This window comes from Vulpes lagopus, chromosome 23 (assembly GCF_018345385.1).
Source record: "Vulpes lagopus strain Blue_001 chromosome 23, ASM1834538v1, whole genome shotgun sequence".
NCBI lineage: Eukaryota > Metazoa > Chordata > Mammalia > Carnivora > Canidae > Vulpes > Vulpes lagopus.
The window spans coordinates 11,312,634-11,328,952 of NC_054846.1; the positions used below are offsets into that span (position 1 = coordinate 11,312,634).

At 39.3% G+C, this 16,319-nt stretch overlaps 1 protein-coding gene across 1 annotated transcript in view; it reads left to right on the forward strand.

Moving 5' to 3' along the window:
- MAP9 (microtubule associated protein 9) overlaps positions 1 to 16,319 on the forward strand; it is a 33,676-nt gene that overhangs the window by 382 nt on the left and 16,975 nt on the right. Inside the window, exons 2-6 of the mRNA XM_041739139.1 lie at positions 1,133 to 1,285; positions 2,055 to 2,139; positions 3,284 to 3,604; positions 9,773 to 10,002; positions 16,102 to 16,195. Of these exons, the coding sequence (XP_041595073.1) occupies positions 1,133 to 1,285; positions 2,055 to 2,139; positions 3,284 to 3,604; positions 9,773 to 10,002; positions 16,102 to 16,195 (883 nt within the window). The remainder of the gene's footprint in view (positions 1 to 1,132; positions 1,286 to 2,054; positions 2,140 to 3,283; positions 3,605 to 9,772; positions 10,003 to 16,101; positions 16,196 to 16,319) is intronic.

Below are 16,319 nucleotides of genomic sequence, written 5' to 3' on the forward strand. Positions count from 1 at the left end.
CCGCGGGCCCGCCCGCAGCTCAGTCCCCCAGGCCCGGGGCTGACGTCACTTCCTCCGTCTGCGCGGTTGCCCCAGCGACGCGTCCTGCGTAAGAGCGCGCGGGGTCCGCGAGAGGCGCGGCGGTCGGAGTCACTTCCTCCCGGAGACGCTGTTGCCCGGCAACCGCCTCCCGAGTCCGCTCTTCGTCCCTCCCCTGCGCTCGGTCCCGGTCGGTCTCCGTCCTCGGGCAGCCCCGGGCCGCGGCGAGAGGCTCCTGCCCAGGCCGGCGCTCGGTCCTCAGGGGCGCGGGGCGCCCGCCCCAGGGCCGGCTGCGACTGCGGCTGCGGCTGCGGTGCGTACGGGCAGCGCGGGGCGGGGGCCGGGGAGACGCGGCGTGGACGGCGCTCGGGCCTGCGGGGCGGGGAGCCGGGCGGGCGGGACGGTCCCCGGGGCGGGGGGAGCCGGGCGGGGGCCTGGGCGCCACCGGGCGGAGGGAGGGTCCCCGGGGCGCGGGGGGCCGGGCAGGGCGGATGGGAGGGTCCCCGGGGCTGGAGGGTCCCCGGGAGCGGGGCGGCGGGGGCCCAGGCCTCGGCTCCCGGCAGGAGCAAGGTGCGGGCCGCCTGGCGCGGTGACCTGACGGCTGCCGCGGCCGCCCGCCCGGGCCCCTGCAGGTGGGCACCGCAGCTCGACGCCCTCCGCTCGGCCTCCCGCTCGGCCCGTGGGGCGGACCCCGGGGCAGGCCTCTCACGGTGCCTCCGTTCCGTGGACCAGGGTTTAGATTTTGAACGGAGGAGAGGTGAAGAATAAAGGGGTTGCATTTTAATTAGCAACATTTTATTAAGCTGTTGCGGGCATTTATTGGCTCATCTTTAAAATAATTGCAAAACTCCGAGGATGACTTAAATCTGACTTCTCTTGATGACAAACTCGTGAGAATTTTATGTTTCTTTAGGGGAACTCTGCATAGTGAGGTGAATATGTAGTGCGGTGTTCATAGATGTTTTTCTTTTTTTTTTTTTTTGTTTGCTCTTTTTTTTTCTCTTTTTTTTTTTGTGCTAAAGGGTAGTAATAGAAATTCTCCAATATGCAAAAAAAAAAAAAAAAAAAAAAAAAACAAAAAAAAAACCTCTCATTTGTTTTTTATATATTTCAGACCCGGTCAGAGTTTGAATCTCTTAGCTGTTTTATAAAGGTAAAAAGTAAAAAGCAAAACAAAACCCAAAAAGACACTATGTCTGATGAAGTTTTTAGCACAATTTTAGCTTATACAAAGAGTCCGAAAGTCACCAAAAGGACTACTTTCCAGGTAAAGTGTTTCAAGACATTTTTATTTTGAGTGATTCTACAAGATAAGCACTGTATTAGGAATGTTGGGCTTGAAATGATTCTAGGAAACGGCTCTCTATAATAGAGGAATAATAAATCTTATTTTGGAGGTTTTGCAGATGATCACGTTTGGGCTCAAGTATTACCAGCTCTTCTCTGTGGCTTTCAGACCACTAACCTAGCTTCAGTACTAGGTTTTTACTAAGTTAAAAGTTTAAATCACCTAGCAACTTTAGCAACTTTAAATTTACATATTTTTTAAGTTTTTTTTTTTTTTTCCTGTTGTAACATAATAACATTTCAGTTTTCTCAGTCCAGGTCACTACAATTTTAAACTCAGCCTCTAAGTTTGCAGTATTAATTACCTTTATTACTGCAATGTGCTAAAACAAAAAGATCTTAAAACTGGCAGTTTCTTCCAAAGTGCAGCTCGTAATAAATCTGTCTAAATGGAGTCCTGTTTATTTCTCTTCTGCCCTAAATACACCCTGTAATTAATTTCTTTGCTATTGCCTGTCTCCTTCAATTTAACTGTAAGTTCCATAAGGAGAAGGATCTTGTCTGTGATGTTACACATTGAATCTGAGGGCTTGGGTGCATGGCATAAGGTAGGCTTTCATTGAATATTTGTTATATGAATGAAACCTGAGTTTGAAAGCAATTATTAATCAAGCATTGTTTGTTTAAAGAATTCTAGATAGGAGTCTTCAGTGTTTGGGTGGAAATTGATCTTCATTATCTCCTTTCAGGATGAGCTAATAAAAGCAATTACAGCTCGCTCAGCCAGGCAAAGGAGTTCTGAATACTCAGATGACTTTGACAGTGATGAAATTGGTATGTGTGAATATGGAAAAGTAAAAACATTTTCTCTTTTTGCTTCCTTAGTTGCATTTAGCCCATCCCTTCAAAAACAATTGCTTATGTTAAAATAATACCTATAAATAAACTGGTTTTAAATTTCCAATTTTTTTTTAAATTTCCAATTTTTTAATGAGTAAAAAGCCACTCGTAATCTTCAAGAAGTTGTATAATTGTCTTTGTTTATTTCTGAACGTGTATACAGAAAATATAAATTAATTGATATCAGGTTTGCAGTAAAAGGATGCCTGTCAGTTGTAAACCATGTTGGACACAATATCAATGAGACCCTATAGTGAATTAGAAACTAGGGCCCATAGAACTAAACTTTGGTGCATGTCAGAATCACTTTTGTAGTGCTTTTTGTAAATCAATTTTTTTTTGGCTGTTGTAATACGGGCTCAGTTTTTAAAGCCTGGTATATCAGTGCTCGTATGACTTAATCTGGCCTCTCTTGATTATGTAAGAGTATTCACAAGTTTCAGATGTAAGTACACAGAATTCTAAACTTGAAATTCAATGTTTTATACTTTAATATTCAGTGAGTAACTTTTAATGTTCTCTGTAAAAATAATCAGAACAATAGTTAAAACATTGCTGTATTGTTAAGTTAGCATTCTTTATTCTTCTCGCAGTAAAATCGAATACTCTGGTATGGATGAAATTGTAGTCGTGAAATTTTTATGGAAAAAAGCATAATTAGCAAATAACTAGTAAAATTCCTCCACTTACCAGTGTTTCTTTTTATTTTATATGATGAAGTCATTTGAAAATAAAAGCTCTATAGTCCAAAACCTAATTTAAATATCCTATGTCATTGTTATTTTGAGGAACCTTTGGATGACTTCTCAGAGAAAGCAGAGGGTTTGGCACACTTTTCACACTCAATAAATACGTTTTGAAAAAACTTATGAAATTGAAATTTTTATTTCATAAATACCAATGAAAACTGCCTAAGTTAGCTGTGTTTTAGAGCAGCAGATCTATTTGTAAAACAGACTTGCATCCATTCATGGTTGTAAATTCATTTCTAGTCTCTTAAGGTAATCTTTTTGATTCATATAACTTTCACAACTTTAAAAGAGACTATTGAAAACATTTTTTCTCTTCCATTTTTCAGTTTCTTTAGGTGATTTTTCGGACACCTCAGTAGATGAAAATTCAAATAAGAAAAAAATGAATGATTTCCATATATCAGATGATGACGAAAATAATTCTCCAAAACTGTCTTTTTTGAAAACCAAGAAATCAAACAGTGACATAATGAAAGATGAGCCAGTATTCTCCACCAAAAACGATGAGGAAATGGCACCTGATGGTTGTGGAAACATGGTTGGAACTCCTTTATCTGAATCTCAAAATAATGACCAAGAAATTGAAAAAGACAAAATTAAGATGAAACCTAAGCCCAGAATTCTTCCTGTCAAAAGCATGTCTTCAGGTAATTCACGTTAGTATAATTGCATTTCTTGGAAACTTATTTATTTATTTTAAGATTTTAGTTATTTATTTGAGAGAGTGCAAGCATACGAGTGGGAGCAGGGGCAGACGCAGAGGGCAAAGCAGGCTCCCCGCTGAACAGGGAGCCTGATACAGGGCTGGATCCCAGCACCCTGAGATCATTATCTGAGCCAAAGGCAGACACCTACTCAACTGAGGCACCCAGATGCCTATTGAAAACTTATTTTAAGATAATCATAAAATATCTTTATATGATAGCTAGTAAATATTTTTAAAATAGACTTTTTAATTTTAGAGTTATAAGTCAAAATAATGGAACCATAGAGAAAACCCATAGTTCTGATGTCCAGTTGCATGTCAGTCTTGCATCTATACTGGTTCCTGATAGAAGGCCAGAGTGCCTTGTCCTCCACGGCTGTGTCTCCTGAAACTTCTGGGTTCAGTCTTGCAAGGCCTTTGGGCTTCAGTTTTGTTTTTAAGGATGGGACTGCAATGCAGTCCTTTCTAATCCATCTTACACTCCAGTAATTAGAGTAACAGCAGCATTGGAACATGTCCTTCAAACAATCATTTCCATGTCATCATTTGCCAGAAATTTTTTTTTTTTTTTTGAGTATGTGAAGGGAGAGAGTTTCATTGTTGGTGCTGTTATTTAAGCCTCCAACTTTTCTTAAGAAAAGAGAATCTCCATTTAGTTTCTCTCTTCTGTGGGAAAACCTACTAAAACCGTTTTCTCATGGAAGCTCCTGGTGTGATTGGGAGTACAGTGGTTTCTCCACAATTCTGAGCTCTAGGCACAATGGTGCAAAGATGGAGTGAAGCAGGAACCAGCCTCTCTGAGGTCCCATGGGCCACCACACAGAAACACAGCCATAGAGGTTTAAGGGTTTGGTGTCTTCTAGTCATTATTGCTGTATTATAGAAAAAAATATTATAAAAATAAAATCATAAAAATCTCTTTCCTTTATGTCATCATTAAATACTCTACTGGTAAATATTACATACTTCACATACTAGATATCACTGGTAACGTCAGATAGAACATTATTTCACACGTATATTAGGGAACCAGTCTTTCCCCAATAATCTCATTAATTTTCAAACACGAACAGAGCAGGGACCACTAGGAAAAAAGCCACCGTATGTTAATTATATGTGACCTTGGCAAACAGGGTAAGCTTTATTGTCATGAGGAGGAGGATAAAACCTGCTCTTCTTATTCTACAGAATTGTTTTCAGAATCTATTGAAGTGTATCTCAGAAACTATACAGTTCTACCAAAAATATAAGCATGAGACATAATGAAACAGAATTAAGTTGCTAAAGTGAACCTTCCCTGCATACTGAATAGGATCTGAGATGGAGAGAACGGGAACATAGTGTAACTTGCTGAATAATCCAGTAGTTCACCATTTCCCTAAGTACAGAGTTCGGGGTTCAGCAGTTGGTTCATTGGTATTATTGGAAAAATACAGAATCATAGACATTTTAAAGTAATTTCCTTATGAGAAAACTTCTTGGAGCCATTATTAAAGAAAAATGAATGAAGAGGGGCACCTGGATGGCCCAGTGGTTGACTCTTTGCCTTTGGCTCAGGTGGTGATCCCGGGATGGATCCCTGGATCGAGTCCCACATCAGGCTCCCTGCATGGAGCCTGCTTCTCCCTCTGCTTATGTCTCTGCCTCTCTCTTTGTGTCTCTCATGAATAAATATATAAGATCTTTAACAAAAAAAAAAAGGAAATATGAATGAGGAATCTTCAAGAAGGATAGAGCAGACAATGTTTCCTCATCCCCATGAATTCAGAAATCTATTTTTGTGTATTATATCTATCCTGTTTGTGTCGATTCTGAAAAGCTTTTTGTAAGAAAATCTTACATTAAGAAAATGTAAGCATACAGAAGCTAAAATTTGGTCTGATATGGGTGGAAGTATATAATCAGAATTAGAGCTTTATGGTAGATAATCATCAATAATCCACCTATTTAATACCTTTTTTAAAAAAGCTGTGACAGGGCAGCCCGGGTGGCTTAGCAGTTTAGCGCCGCCTTCAGCCCAGGGCCTGATCCTGGGGTCCCAGGATTGAGTCCCACGTCAGGCTCCCTGATTGGAGCCTGCTTCTCCCTCTGCCTGTGTCTCTGCCTCTCTCTCTCATGAATGAATAAAATCTTTAAAAATAAATAAAAATAAATAAAAATAAAAAGCTGTGACAAATTAAAATGAACAGAGAAATACTGTCCTTAAACCACAAGATGGCACCAGGATTCTAAATACTATACCCAAATGTGCAATACTATATTTCTAAAGTCATAAGCCATTTACCATTCACTATATGTTAAATAAAAATAATTACTAAACACAGGTAATCATTTACATTTAGTTATAAAAGAAAGCATTTTGAAAATGTATAGATTTTTATTCTTTTGGAAAACTTGACAATACTTCTGGAAGTGGAATTTTCACATAAAATATGTTAAAGGCATTATTCCTAGGCTCTTCAGATTGAAGAAAAAAATTGAGGCTGGTGATTAGTGCCTGGCATATACAATTTAACAGATATTTTAATGTATAAATGAATAAATGAATGATTCATTCATGAAAGAAAGAGTGTGATTCACAAGCTAAGCTTTATCCTACCCTACATTTTTAGACATTTTCTTTTTCCTACAAAGTTTGGAACTTAATGTTTTTAATGTGGTGAGACATTGCTGAGTAGCAATGAATCCTTTATGAAAATATTGGAACCTGGAAGTTTCCTTTGTTCTTGGCTGTCTTTTGTTAAAAGTGCAATAACTAGACTCTTTCACTTTTTTAAGCAACTTGTCACATGGGTAGTGATTGCAGAAAGTAATTTTTACAGGGTATGTTGCTTTTAACATTTAAATGACTAAAGTTATAAACTTTGGGTGCTCTTGCTTTAATCCTGCAAACTAAAGTTTATTACCATGGGCCCAGAACTTCTTTGTTCCTCATTTTCTTTGTTTGTAAAGTGGGCATAATAGTTGAACTTGCATTTGAGGTTTGAGGCAATTAAAGGAGTTTATACATTTGAAGATTTTGGAACAATCTGGTGTAAATCAAGCACTTTTCTAATTGCTTTTATTATTTATTTTATTATTTAGCATTTACTCACAAGCAGATCATTTTATTTTTCCACACGTATTTATTATGAATACAGTCTATTTCACTATGTTATGTTCATTGTGATGATAACTAAGAAGACGACATTAAAAAGACATAATACCAAAAAAAAAAAAAAAAGGCATAGTACCAATATTCTAAGACTGTCTTAGCCCATTTGGGCTACTGTATCAAAGTACCATAGACTGGATACGTTTTAAACCACAGAAACCTATTTCTCACAGTTCTAGAAGCTAGAAGTCTGAGATCACAGTGCCAGCATGGTCAGGTGAGAGCCCTCTTCCTGGTCTCAGACTGCTCATTGTGTCTCTACATTATGGAAGGGGCAAGAAGCTCTCTGGAGGCTCTTCTATAGGGGCACTAATCCCCTTCATGAAGGTTCCACCCTCCTGACCTGATCACCCCCCTACCTCCTAATACCATCACCTTTGTGGTTAGGATTTCAGCCTAAGAATGTGGGCGTACACAGACCATAGCAAAGATTGTACTATTTAATGGAAAGATAAATAAAAGGTAGAGTAAGAACACAGGGAAGTGAGCACCTAAGTTTACCTCAGGGCATCAGGGAAGGCTTCCCAGAGGAAATGGCAATAATAGTTTAACTGACAAATAATAGTACCGGTAGTCAAGAGTGTTGGCTGCAAATGACTCAACTCAGACTTCTGTGGAAGGAGGAATTTATCACCTTACTGAGCATAGATGTCAGAAGACCTCTCGGTAGGTGTGATTAAGTTTGGAAACAGTATTTATGTCTTCTGGATTCTCAACTTCTGTCTTCCCTCCCCGATTCCTAGACCTTCTCGCTGTCTCCTCCCACCCCTGTCACTAGCCCAGTTTCTCCATCCTTTGGTCCTATATTTTTGTCATTTGGTCTCTTTGTCTCCGACATCCCTTCCCTTGGCAGGAAGGAATGCCACCCGTTGTCCCCAAATCTTATCCTTCCAGCTTCATGACATTAAAGGCATGTCCTCCAACTCTAATTATAGAAAAAAATATACTGACCGACCACCTGCAGTGGGCCAGTGAAGTTTCTGTGATGAGCCAGGAGGGTGGTGCGCATTGTGTTCCCACTCTTCTCACTGAGCTAGGGAGGAGATATTTGTTAACCCACTAGAATTTACAAGGAAGAAGAGGAGAGACGACCCTGAAGAAAACAGGAGTGAGAAACCCAAAAAACAGAGGAGAAAGGAAAAGTTCATCACAGTTACTAATGCTCAGTGAGCACTTGCCATGAGTCAGGTACCCTACAGTGTACTTTACTCTGTCTCACTAGGCCCCACAGGTCCCTTGGGAATTCCTAACTCATCGTACCCATGGGTAAACTGAGGCATGTGGCGGTTACGATGCTGCTGAGTGTCAGAGCCCCGATCCAGATGGGAGCTCTCCGCCACAGACCCCCTAAGAGAGAGGGCCGAGTGGTGTTGGCTAGGGGTGTGCGGAGAGGAGGAGGGGGTCGCTGTCCCACAGGTGTGGTCTCCCTTCCGCGAGGCGAATGCAGTTCTAGATCCGCCGTACAGCCCTGGTCCTTCAGCTGTCCGTGCCGAGCGGTGTGCGTGAAGTTGGTTAAGAGGGTACGTGTGTGGGGAAGTGTCCTCACCACGATGAACAACAAAACCACACGCACCAAGTGACTTGACACCTTCTTTCAGGCGTCGTACAATATTCTGCTTCTACTGAGGCTCGAATGGCACGTGTTTGTCAGGAGAAGGAGCAGGGAGCGACGTTCTAGGCAGAGGGCCCAGCGTGGGCAAAGGTACGGCAGGAGGAGACGGTGGCCCCGTCGACAGCAGTGAGCCCGGCCTGTCGGGCACGCAGACGACCGAGGGTGTGTGCCGGGGACAGGGCCGCGCCAGGAGGGGGGACCAGGAGACCTCGTGTGGCTCGCAGAGGCGGAGCCCACGGTGGGGCTGTGGAATGTGGGCTGCAGGAGAGATTGAGCTAGAAGGATTCATAGGGTGTCCTGACACTTTGCATTTGGAGGGAACAGAGGGAGGAGTCGGGGTGGCTTGGGCGTTTGGCCAGAGCTTAGAACACAGCTGAAGCTGGCAAGGACACCTCTATAGCGGCGCCAGCTTGGTACGGTGGCGGAACCTTCTAGCAGCATTCATAAACCCATTTATAGATAAAGAGGAGGAAAGCGTTGATTATTTCAGCTTTGAAGTTTGGTCGGAAGCAAACGCTGGTAGAACAATGGAGAAACGAATATGTGTAGCAGGTACAACTTGGGCAAAAAGTATATGTAAAAAACTGTCTTCTGTTTTGAGGGCTGGAGTATACCAGCGGTCGATTGTTGTTTTAAACTTGGAAGTAATGGAGGTAGTAACTGGGAAATTTTAATAACTCTGGAGAAGTTTCATGGACTCAAAAGAACAGCTCATGACTGTGGTTCTTCATGCTTCTGCCCCATCAGAGTGAGCACTTGTGCCCCCTGTACCCACATCATCTTCGTACTTGTAGCAGAACTTACCTTTCTCTAGTAATTTCTTTTGTTTAGAATCCCCTCCCCTTCCAACCTGTAAAATCCTCAGACAGGGCCATTGTCGCCGTCTCGATTAGGAGGTCTAGGAGGTCCAGCGATATGAGTAATGTGTGGAGGGCCTGGTGGCAGACGCTCACCAAAGGCCCACAGATGAACCCCTTCGGGTCATTGAGGCAGAAACCAGGCCACATCTGGTGTTTTGTTTTTTATTATCTTTTTGAATGCTGAAGAGTTAATTTCTCACAAATTCAAATATACTAGGTGTTTCCAGGATGGCAGCTACTTAAAAAAAAAACAAACAAACAAACAAACAAAAAACATGATGATGAACTATTGCTTATCTGGGCCTACTGGTACACAGGCCTGTGTACTGGTGTAGAGAAGGGCTGTGGGCTTCTTCGGGACTCTGCGAGACAGGGGGCCAAGGTACACAGGCCCAAGAGGGAAGTATCAGGGCATCCTGGTAGTTGTTGAAGACGTGGGCGTTCTTTGGTATGCTCACCCTGAAACATGGTATTTTTCAACAGAAAACAACAGCAGCCCTGAAGCCAACAACCACATTAAGCCTTCACCTCGGCCACGGAGCATGTTGAAAAAACACAGCCACGGGGAGGAGAAAGATGGGCTAGGAGAAGGTGGAAGCCCTGCCCTCCGTGAGGAATTGGAAGCACGTTCCGCTCCTTCTCCCCTTCCAAAGCTAAACGACAGACACCTGGAAGCTGAGAAAAAATTGGCCTCCGAAAACCTAGATCCTAAGGTTAGCACTACTGCTGAACTGTGTTCTCGACCTGAGGTCTTTGCATCTGATTATGAGAAAGAGATTGTGTGCACGCGCATGTGTGTCTTTGTAAGTCTGTGCATTTTTACGTGTTTTCTACAGCAATTGATAGGAAATAACTTAAAGACATATTTTTTTAATGTACAGTATTCCATTGAGTCTAAAATCTCACCAACTGTGGGATACAGCAAAAATGTAGCATTATTTTATGTACTGCTGAGAAAGAAGAAAACTCTGCCACTTAATCCACAATATGCCAGTAATTATAAAATGCACCATCCGATTTCAGAGAAAGTAAAATGTGAAAAAAAAAATGTTGCCCTTTTGAATCTATGCAATGCTGTCTTTAATTCTAAGAATTTATAGTTTTATTCACTTTGAATTCTATAATTTATGGCCAAGGACAGTTCAGCCAGAGTCATTTTGTTCATTTGGTTTTATTCACTCAACACACATATATTGAATGATCACGGCACTGTCCTGTGTTTTGGGGACATCTGCCAGGATGGGAGTAAGTGTGGTTAGTGAACTTCCACTCACCTTTCAGGAGTCAGTATGGAAAGAACATTCCTTCCCTGTCCATAATCTGCTTGAGCAGATGAATGTGTACCTAGTTAAGCTTCTTTTTTTTTTTTTCTTCATCCCCTCACTCTTCCCAGGATCTGGTCCCTGGGAAGTGGCATGAAAGGGAACTGGGGGCAGCTTCTTCCTGTTATGAATAAATGAATAAACGCTTCCACTTCGAACGGGAAATATGAGCGCAGTAGGCTACAGATTCAGATCTGGTTTTGTAGTTACCTTTGCCAGTAAAGCTGAAAATTTTATATAAGTCTATCTGAGCACAATGTGCCATTTTCTGATTTGTTCTGGAAAATCAAGAGAAGGGGGTCTCATCAAACCTGGTTATCTTTTATTTAGTAAAATTATCTGGTCAGATGGATTTTGTGTTAGTTTTGCTGTAGCTGCTATAACAAACTGCCACAAACTGGATGACTTAAAACAGAAATTTATTCTCTGAGTTCTGGAGGCCAGAAGTCCAAAATCAAGTTATGGGCAGCACCATGTTCCCTCCAAAGGCTCTAGGGAAGAATCATTCCTTGCTTCTTCCAGCTGCTGGCTGTTGCCAGAAATCCTTGGCGGTCCTTGGCTTTAGCTGCGTCACTACCTTCCTTTGCCTCATCATGTGGCATTTTCTTCTTCCCTGCATCTCAATGTGTTCCTCTCTTTTCTATAAAAAAGACACCAGTCATTGCATTTAGGGCCTACCTATTCCAGTATGTTCTCATTTTAACTATTGCCATTTGCAAATACTTTATTTTCAAATAAGATCACATTCTGAGGTTCCGGATAGACATGAATTTTGAGGGAACACTATTGAATACAGTGCTGATACGAACTTTAAATGCTCTTTGCTAGCATTTCTGTATACTTTGATTTAAGGGGGAATAAAAGTATTCCTAAAGTTTTTAAAGTACCATCATATTATGACAAAATTTAATCAAATATGGTAACCCATAATCCTACCATCTAGTAATAACTATGTTTATCATTCTTTTTCCCTTTTAGGCTGTCTTTCTATACCTGATTTTATATTTATCATCTTAACATAATGTTTTTTGTTATTTGTTTTTTTGTTTTTTTTTTTTAACATAATGTTTATATCATGCTTTTTCCTCATCTCTTAGCATTAGGTCATGAAGTTTTTCCATATAGCTGGGTGATCTTGAGAGTACATTCCCCTTACTGATTATAACATAGCCCATAATATAAAACTTGGATACTTTTATTTTTAATAATCTAATAAGTGTTCCATATTTCTCATTATAAAAATCTTCCTGACTGTGCTCTGAATCTTTTTTAAACCCACCTTCTCAGGGATTTCCCATCTATTTTTTTGTTCAACTCTTCTCTCTCCTATATCTATTACCTTTGGCTCTTCACTGGAAAAGTCAAAGACTGGCAGGGTCTGTTTCCATGCAGATTCAGCTATGCTCAAGCCTCTTTAACTTTGTGTACACTCTCACTTGATACCACGCCTCTCCTACTGCCTTACCTTCCTGCAGATGTCACGGCCACATCTTGAAAGGGTGACATTTGCTTTCTCACCATCCTCAGCTCCCACTTTTCCTTTGTGTGTGTGTGTGTGTGTGAGAGAGAGAGAGAGAGAGAGAAGGAAGGAGATTATAGTAGAATATTTTATTGTTAATATTTTGTTAAGACTTCTACATCCGTATTATAGAGACTATTTGTATTTTCTTCCTTATAATGTTAGTATCAGGCTTGGGTATCATATGAGTAGGGGAGTGTCTCCTCCTTCATTACTTTCTAAAAGTTTGTTTCATATGAAACCAAAAGTTGGCTATCATTTTTTTTTCCCCCTTAATTGAGAGAATTCACTGGTGAAATCATCTGGGCCTGGAAGTTTCATCGTGGAGTGATATTTGACAGTAAACTGTATTCTTTGACAGATATGCTGGTATTCAGATTTTCTATTTTTTGCAATCTGGTAATTTATGTCTATTAAGAAATTTGTCCATTTCAGCTGAGATTTTGAATTTATAAACATGAGGTTGTGGTATTCCTTCATCCTTTTGATGATGGTGGAGTTATAACATTCCATCTTTTATTTCTAATACATAGTTTATGTTTTCTGTCTTTCTTGTTAAATCTTGATAGGCATTATGCAGTTTTATTCAACTTTTCTAAGAACCAACTTGACTTTGTTAACTTTCTCTGTCGTTTCAAATTTGACTGATTTTTATTAATTATTATTATTACTATCTTTGGGTTTAATTTGCTTACTCAAGTGCCAACTAAGGGGTAAGGGGTATTAGAATCTCCAGTAATGTTTGTGAATGTGTCTCTACTTTCCTTTAGTTCTGTCAGTAGTTTATGACTGTTTCAGACACATACACATTTATTATTACTGTGTCTCACCCCTATTTACGTTATGAAATGTATCTATTGTTGGTAATTCTCCTTATCTGGTAGTTTGCTTTGTCTGATATCTCAGCTTTCTTATCACTGATGTTTGCATAGTTTATCTTTTCCTATCATTCTCTTCCAACTATTTGTGACTTTTTCTTTTTTGTATAATTTTTTAATAACTTTTAAAACTAGTGTCACCTTTTTTTTTAAAAGATTTTATTTATTCTCGAGAGACACTGAGAGGGAGAGAGAGAGAGAGAGAGAGGCAGAGACATAGACATAGAGGAAGGAGCAGGCTCCATGCAGGGAGCCTGACATGGGACTCGATCCCCTGTCTCCAGGATCATGCATCACACCCTGGGCCGAAGGCAGGTGCTAAAACGCTGAGCTACCTGGGCTGCCCCCTTTTTTTTTTTAATCAAGTCTGAGAGTTTGCTTTTTAGCTGTAGTCTGTGAGTGTTTAGTCCGATTATTTTTAACTTAGGACCAGTTTGTTGCTGTGTTTTCTATTTATTTTTTTTTTAAGCAGATTTGTTATTTTTCCTCTATAATGCTTTCCCTGCCTTTTTTTTTCTTTTGTGAGAATTAACAACATAGGTTTTAGTTTCCAATTTTGATTTCCTCTGTTGCCTTTTTAGGTGTACTTATTTGTGTTATATTTTTAGTAGTTGCTCTGTGGATTATGAGATGAAGCTATAAATGATCAGTCTACTTAGGACCAATACTGCACTATTTCATATTTAATATAGAAACCTTGTAACAGTGTAGTTCCATGTATTCCCTCGTCCTTCCTATTGTTATCATACACACTACATTTACAAATGATATAATTCCCACAATTCAGTATTAAAATTTTTCTTTAAAGAAAATTTTTTATCTTCAACTTTTAAAGAAATAAAGAAGAAAAGATTAAATATTTACATATTTATTCTTACTTGCTCTTTACTTTAATATATATTCCATTTCTGAGGATCTTTATTCCTTCTGATAGGTCCAGATTACCTTCTGGTATTATTTCCCTTCAATGTAAGGAACTTATTTTTGCATTTTTTGTAATGCAAGTTTACCAGTGATGGGTTCTGTAGTCTTACTTATCTAAAAAATATTTATTTCATCTTCACTTTTGAAGGATGTCTTAGCTGAATGTATACTTCTGGGCTGACATGTCCTTTCTCACCCCCTCCCGGCCCTTTATGAATTGCCATTGTTCCCGACCTATATTATTTCTAGTGACAAATCAGCAAGAATTCATTTTGTTGTCTTTCTATATATGTCTTGTTTTTTTTTGTTTTTTTTTTTTTTTTCTGGCTGCTTTCAGGAATATCTTCAAGACTTTTAAAAAAAATTGTATTCTAACAATTTGACTACAGAGTAACTAGGTGTGAGGTTTTTAAAAAAAATATTCTGCTTGGGTTTCATTGAGCTTTCAGGATCTATAAACAGGCACTTTCTATGAAAATGGGAAGCCTTACAATATTTTTTCCTGCCCTAGTTTTCTTTTCTCTCCTTTTAGTGATGAAATCCTTAATATGTGTCATCCGATCTCTAAAATTCTGTTTGTGTCCCTTTAGTCTTTATTGCCTTTGTTTTTCAAACTGAATAATTTGTATTGCTCTGTCATTAAGTTCACTGTTCCCTTTTCTGCCATCTCTGATCTGCTGTTGCCCATCCAGCAAATTTCTTATTTTCAATATCGTATTTTCCAACTCCATAATGTCCATTGGTATTTTTTGTGTTTTTCGTATCTCTAAGATCCCCATCTATATCAACCTCCATGCATGCATTTTCTCTAACTTCCTGAACATATTTACAATACCTACTTTAAAATCCTTGTTTGCTAATTACAACATCTGGGTCATATCTGGGTTGGGTCCTAAGGACCATTTTTATGGGGTTTTTGTTTGTTTGTTTTCAAGAGTATGCATCACCACTTTCTAGTTCTTCATCTATTTAGTAACCTTTTGATTGAATACAGGATATTATGAACGACATTTTATAGAGATTCTAGATTCTCTTATATTCCTGTGAATACATGCTTTAGCATATAGATATTGTGGCTGGACTCCAATTCTCAACTCTGTCTCCCTTGCCATGGATGTCAGTGGAAATCTTTGTTTAGTTTTTTCAATTTCTAACTACTATGGTTTTACAGGATCTTCTCTGAAGTCTTCTCCATGCCATGCACAGATGAGCAAAGGGTTTGGGGTAAATTTTATATGCAAATTTTGGGAGTTCTTCCTCAAATTTACTGGCTGATCTTTTAGTCCTAAGTTCTGTCCTCCGTTCCCTTAAACTAGTCTAGTAAGGCTGCAACTCTCTACCACTTGAGCTGCACAGATGAGTGAATGCACTGGGATAAAAAGCTACTAACTTACCAGTCTCATCTGCAAAGCTTTCCCTCTCAAGGTACATTCCTGTGTTCCCTCCCTTCTACCCGCTTCCTAGACGGTTTCTATTTATTGCTTTGGACAAATAACTGTCTTTGTGCCATAAAGTATTGTGTAAACAAAAAATAGAATTTATTATTTATACAACAAAATCAAACTTCTTACATTGTGATGCCATCAACTTTATGCTAGATTACTATTCTCTAAAAAGATGGATAGTTCAGACACACACATACCATTATTTCGTTTCTGATATAATTTTCAGAATTCGAGGGGAAATCAAGTACATGACATTTATCCTTTTTCTATCTAAATATTTGGTAGTAGCTGTCTACTTGGTTTTTATAAATTGCTTTTTTTTTTGGACAATTAGTAATACTTGACACCAAGGGTTTTTGCCTATTGTCTCCTTTATGCTTTCTTAGAAATAAGAATTAGAGAAAAATATGCCAAATCTTTGTATCAGATATTTATGAGATTTGATTTGAGAGCAAGAGTTTGGAAAATGACTGAAAACAAATATTGAGATGCCGGTGAAAGTACTAGAATAGCTCTTTAGTGACCCTTTTAATTATCCAAGACATCAAGGCTTGAAAATAAAGCATGTTAGCTTCCATAGGCTTAATGCTTTGGTGTTTCACTAGCAAACTTGTAATAATGATGATTTCAGAGTTTTAAAACAGTCTTAATAATGCTATCTCCCTGCCACAAATCTTGAGAATTAAACTTATATAGTAAATACTTTTTTTTTTTTTTTAAACAGGATCCATGGTTAACAAGTCTATCATCATCATCCCTTAAAGAAAATCTTGGAGATTCCTTTTCACCAGGATCTGGGGAAAAAGCATCCGTAGAAGGTGGTTCTATCAAATTATTACATCTTAGTTTATGTGTGAACTCTGTATTACTTAGAATCTTATTTGTAAAAGAAAGACTACATAGTTATAGGAATGGCACATGTTTGCATTTGCCTCAGTTTTA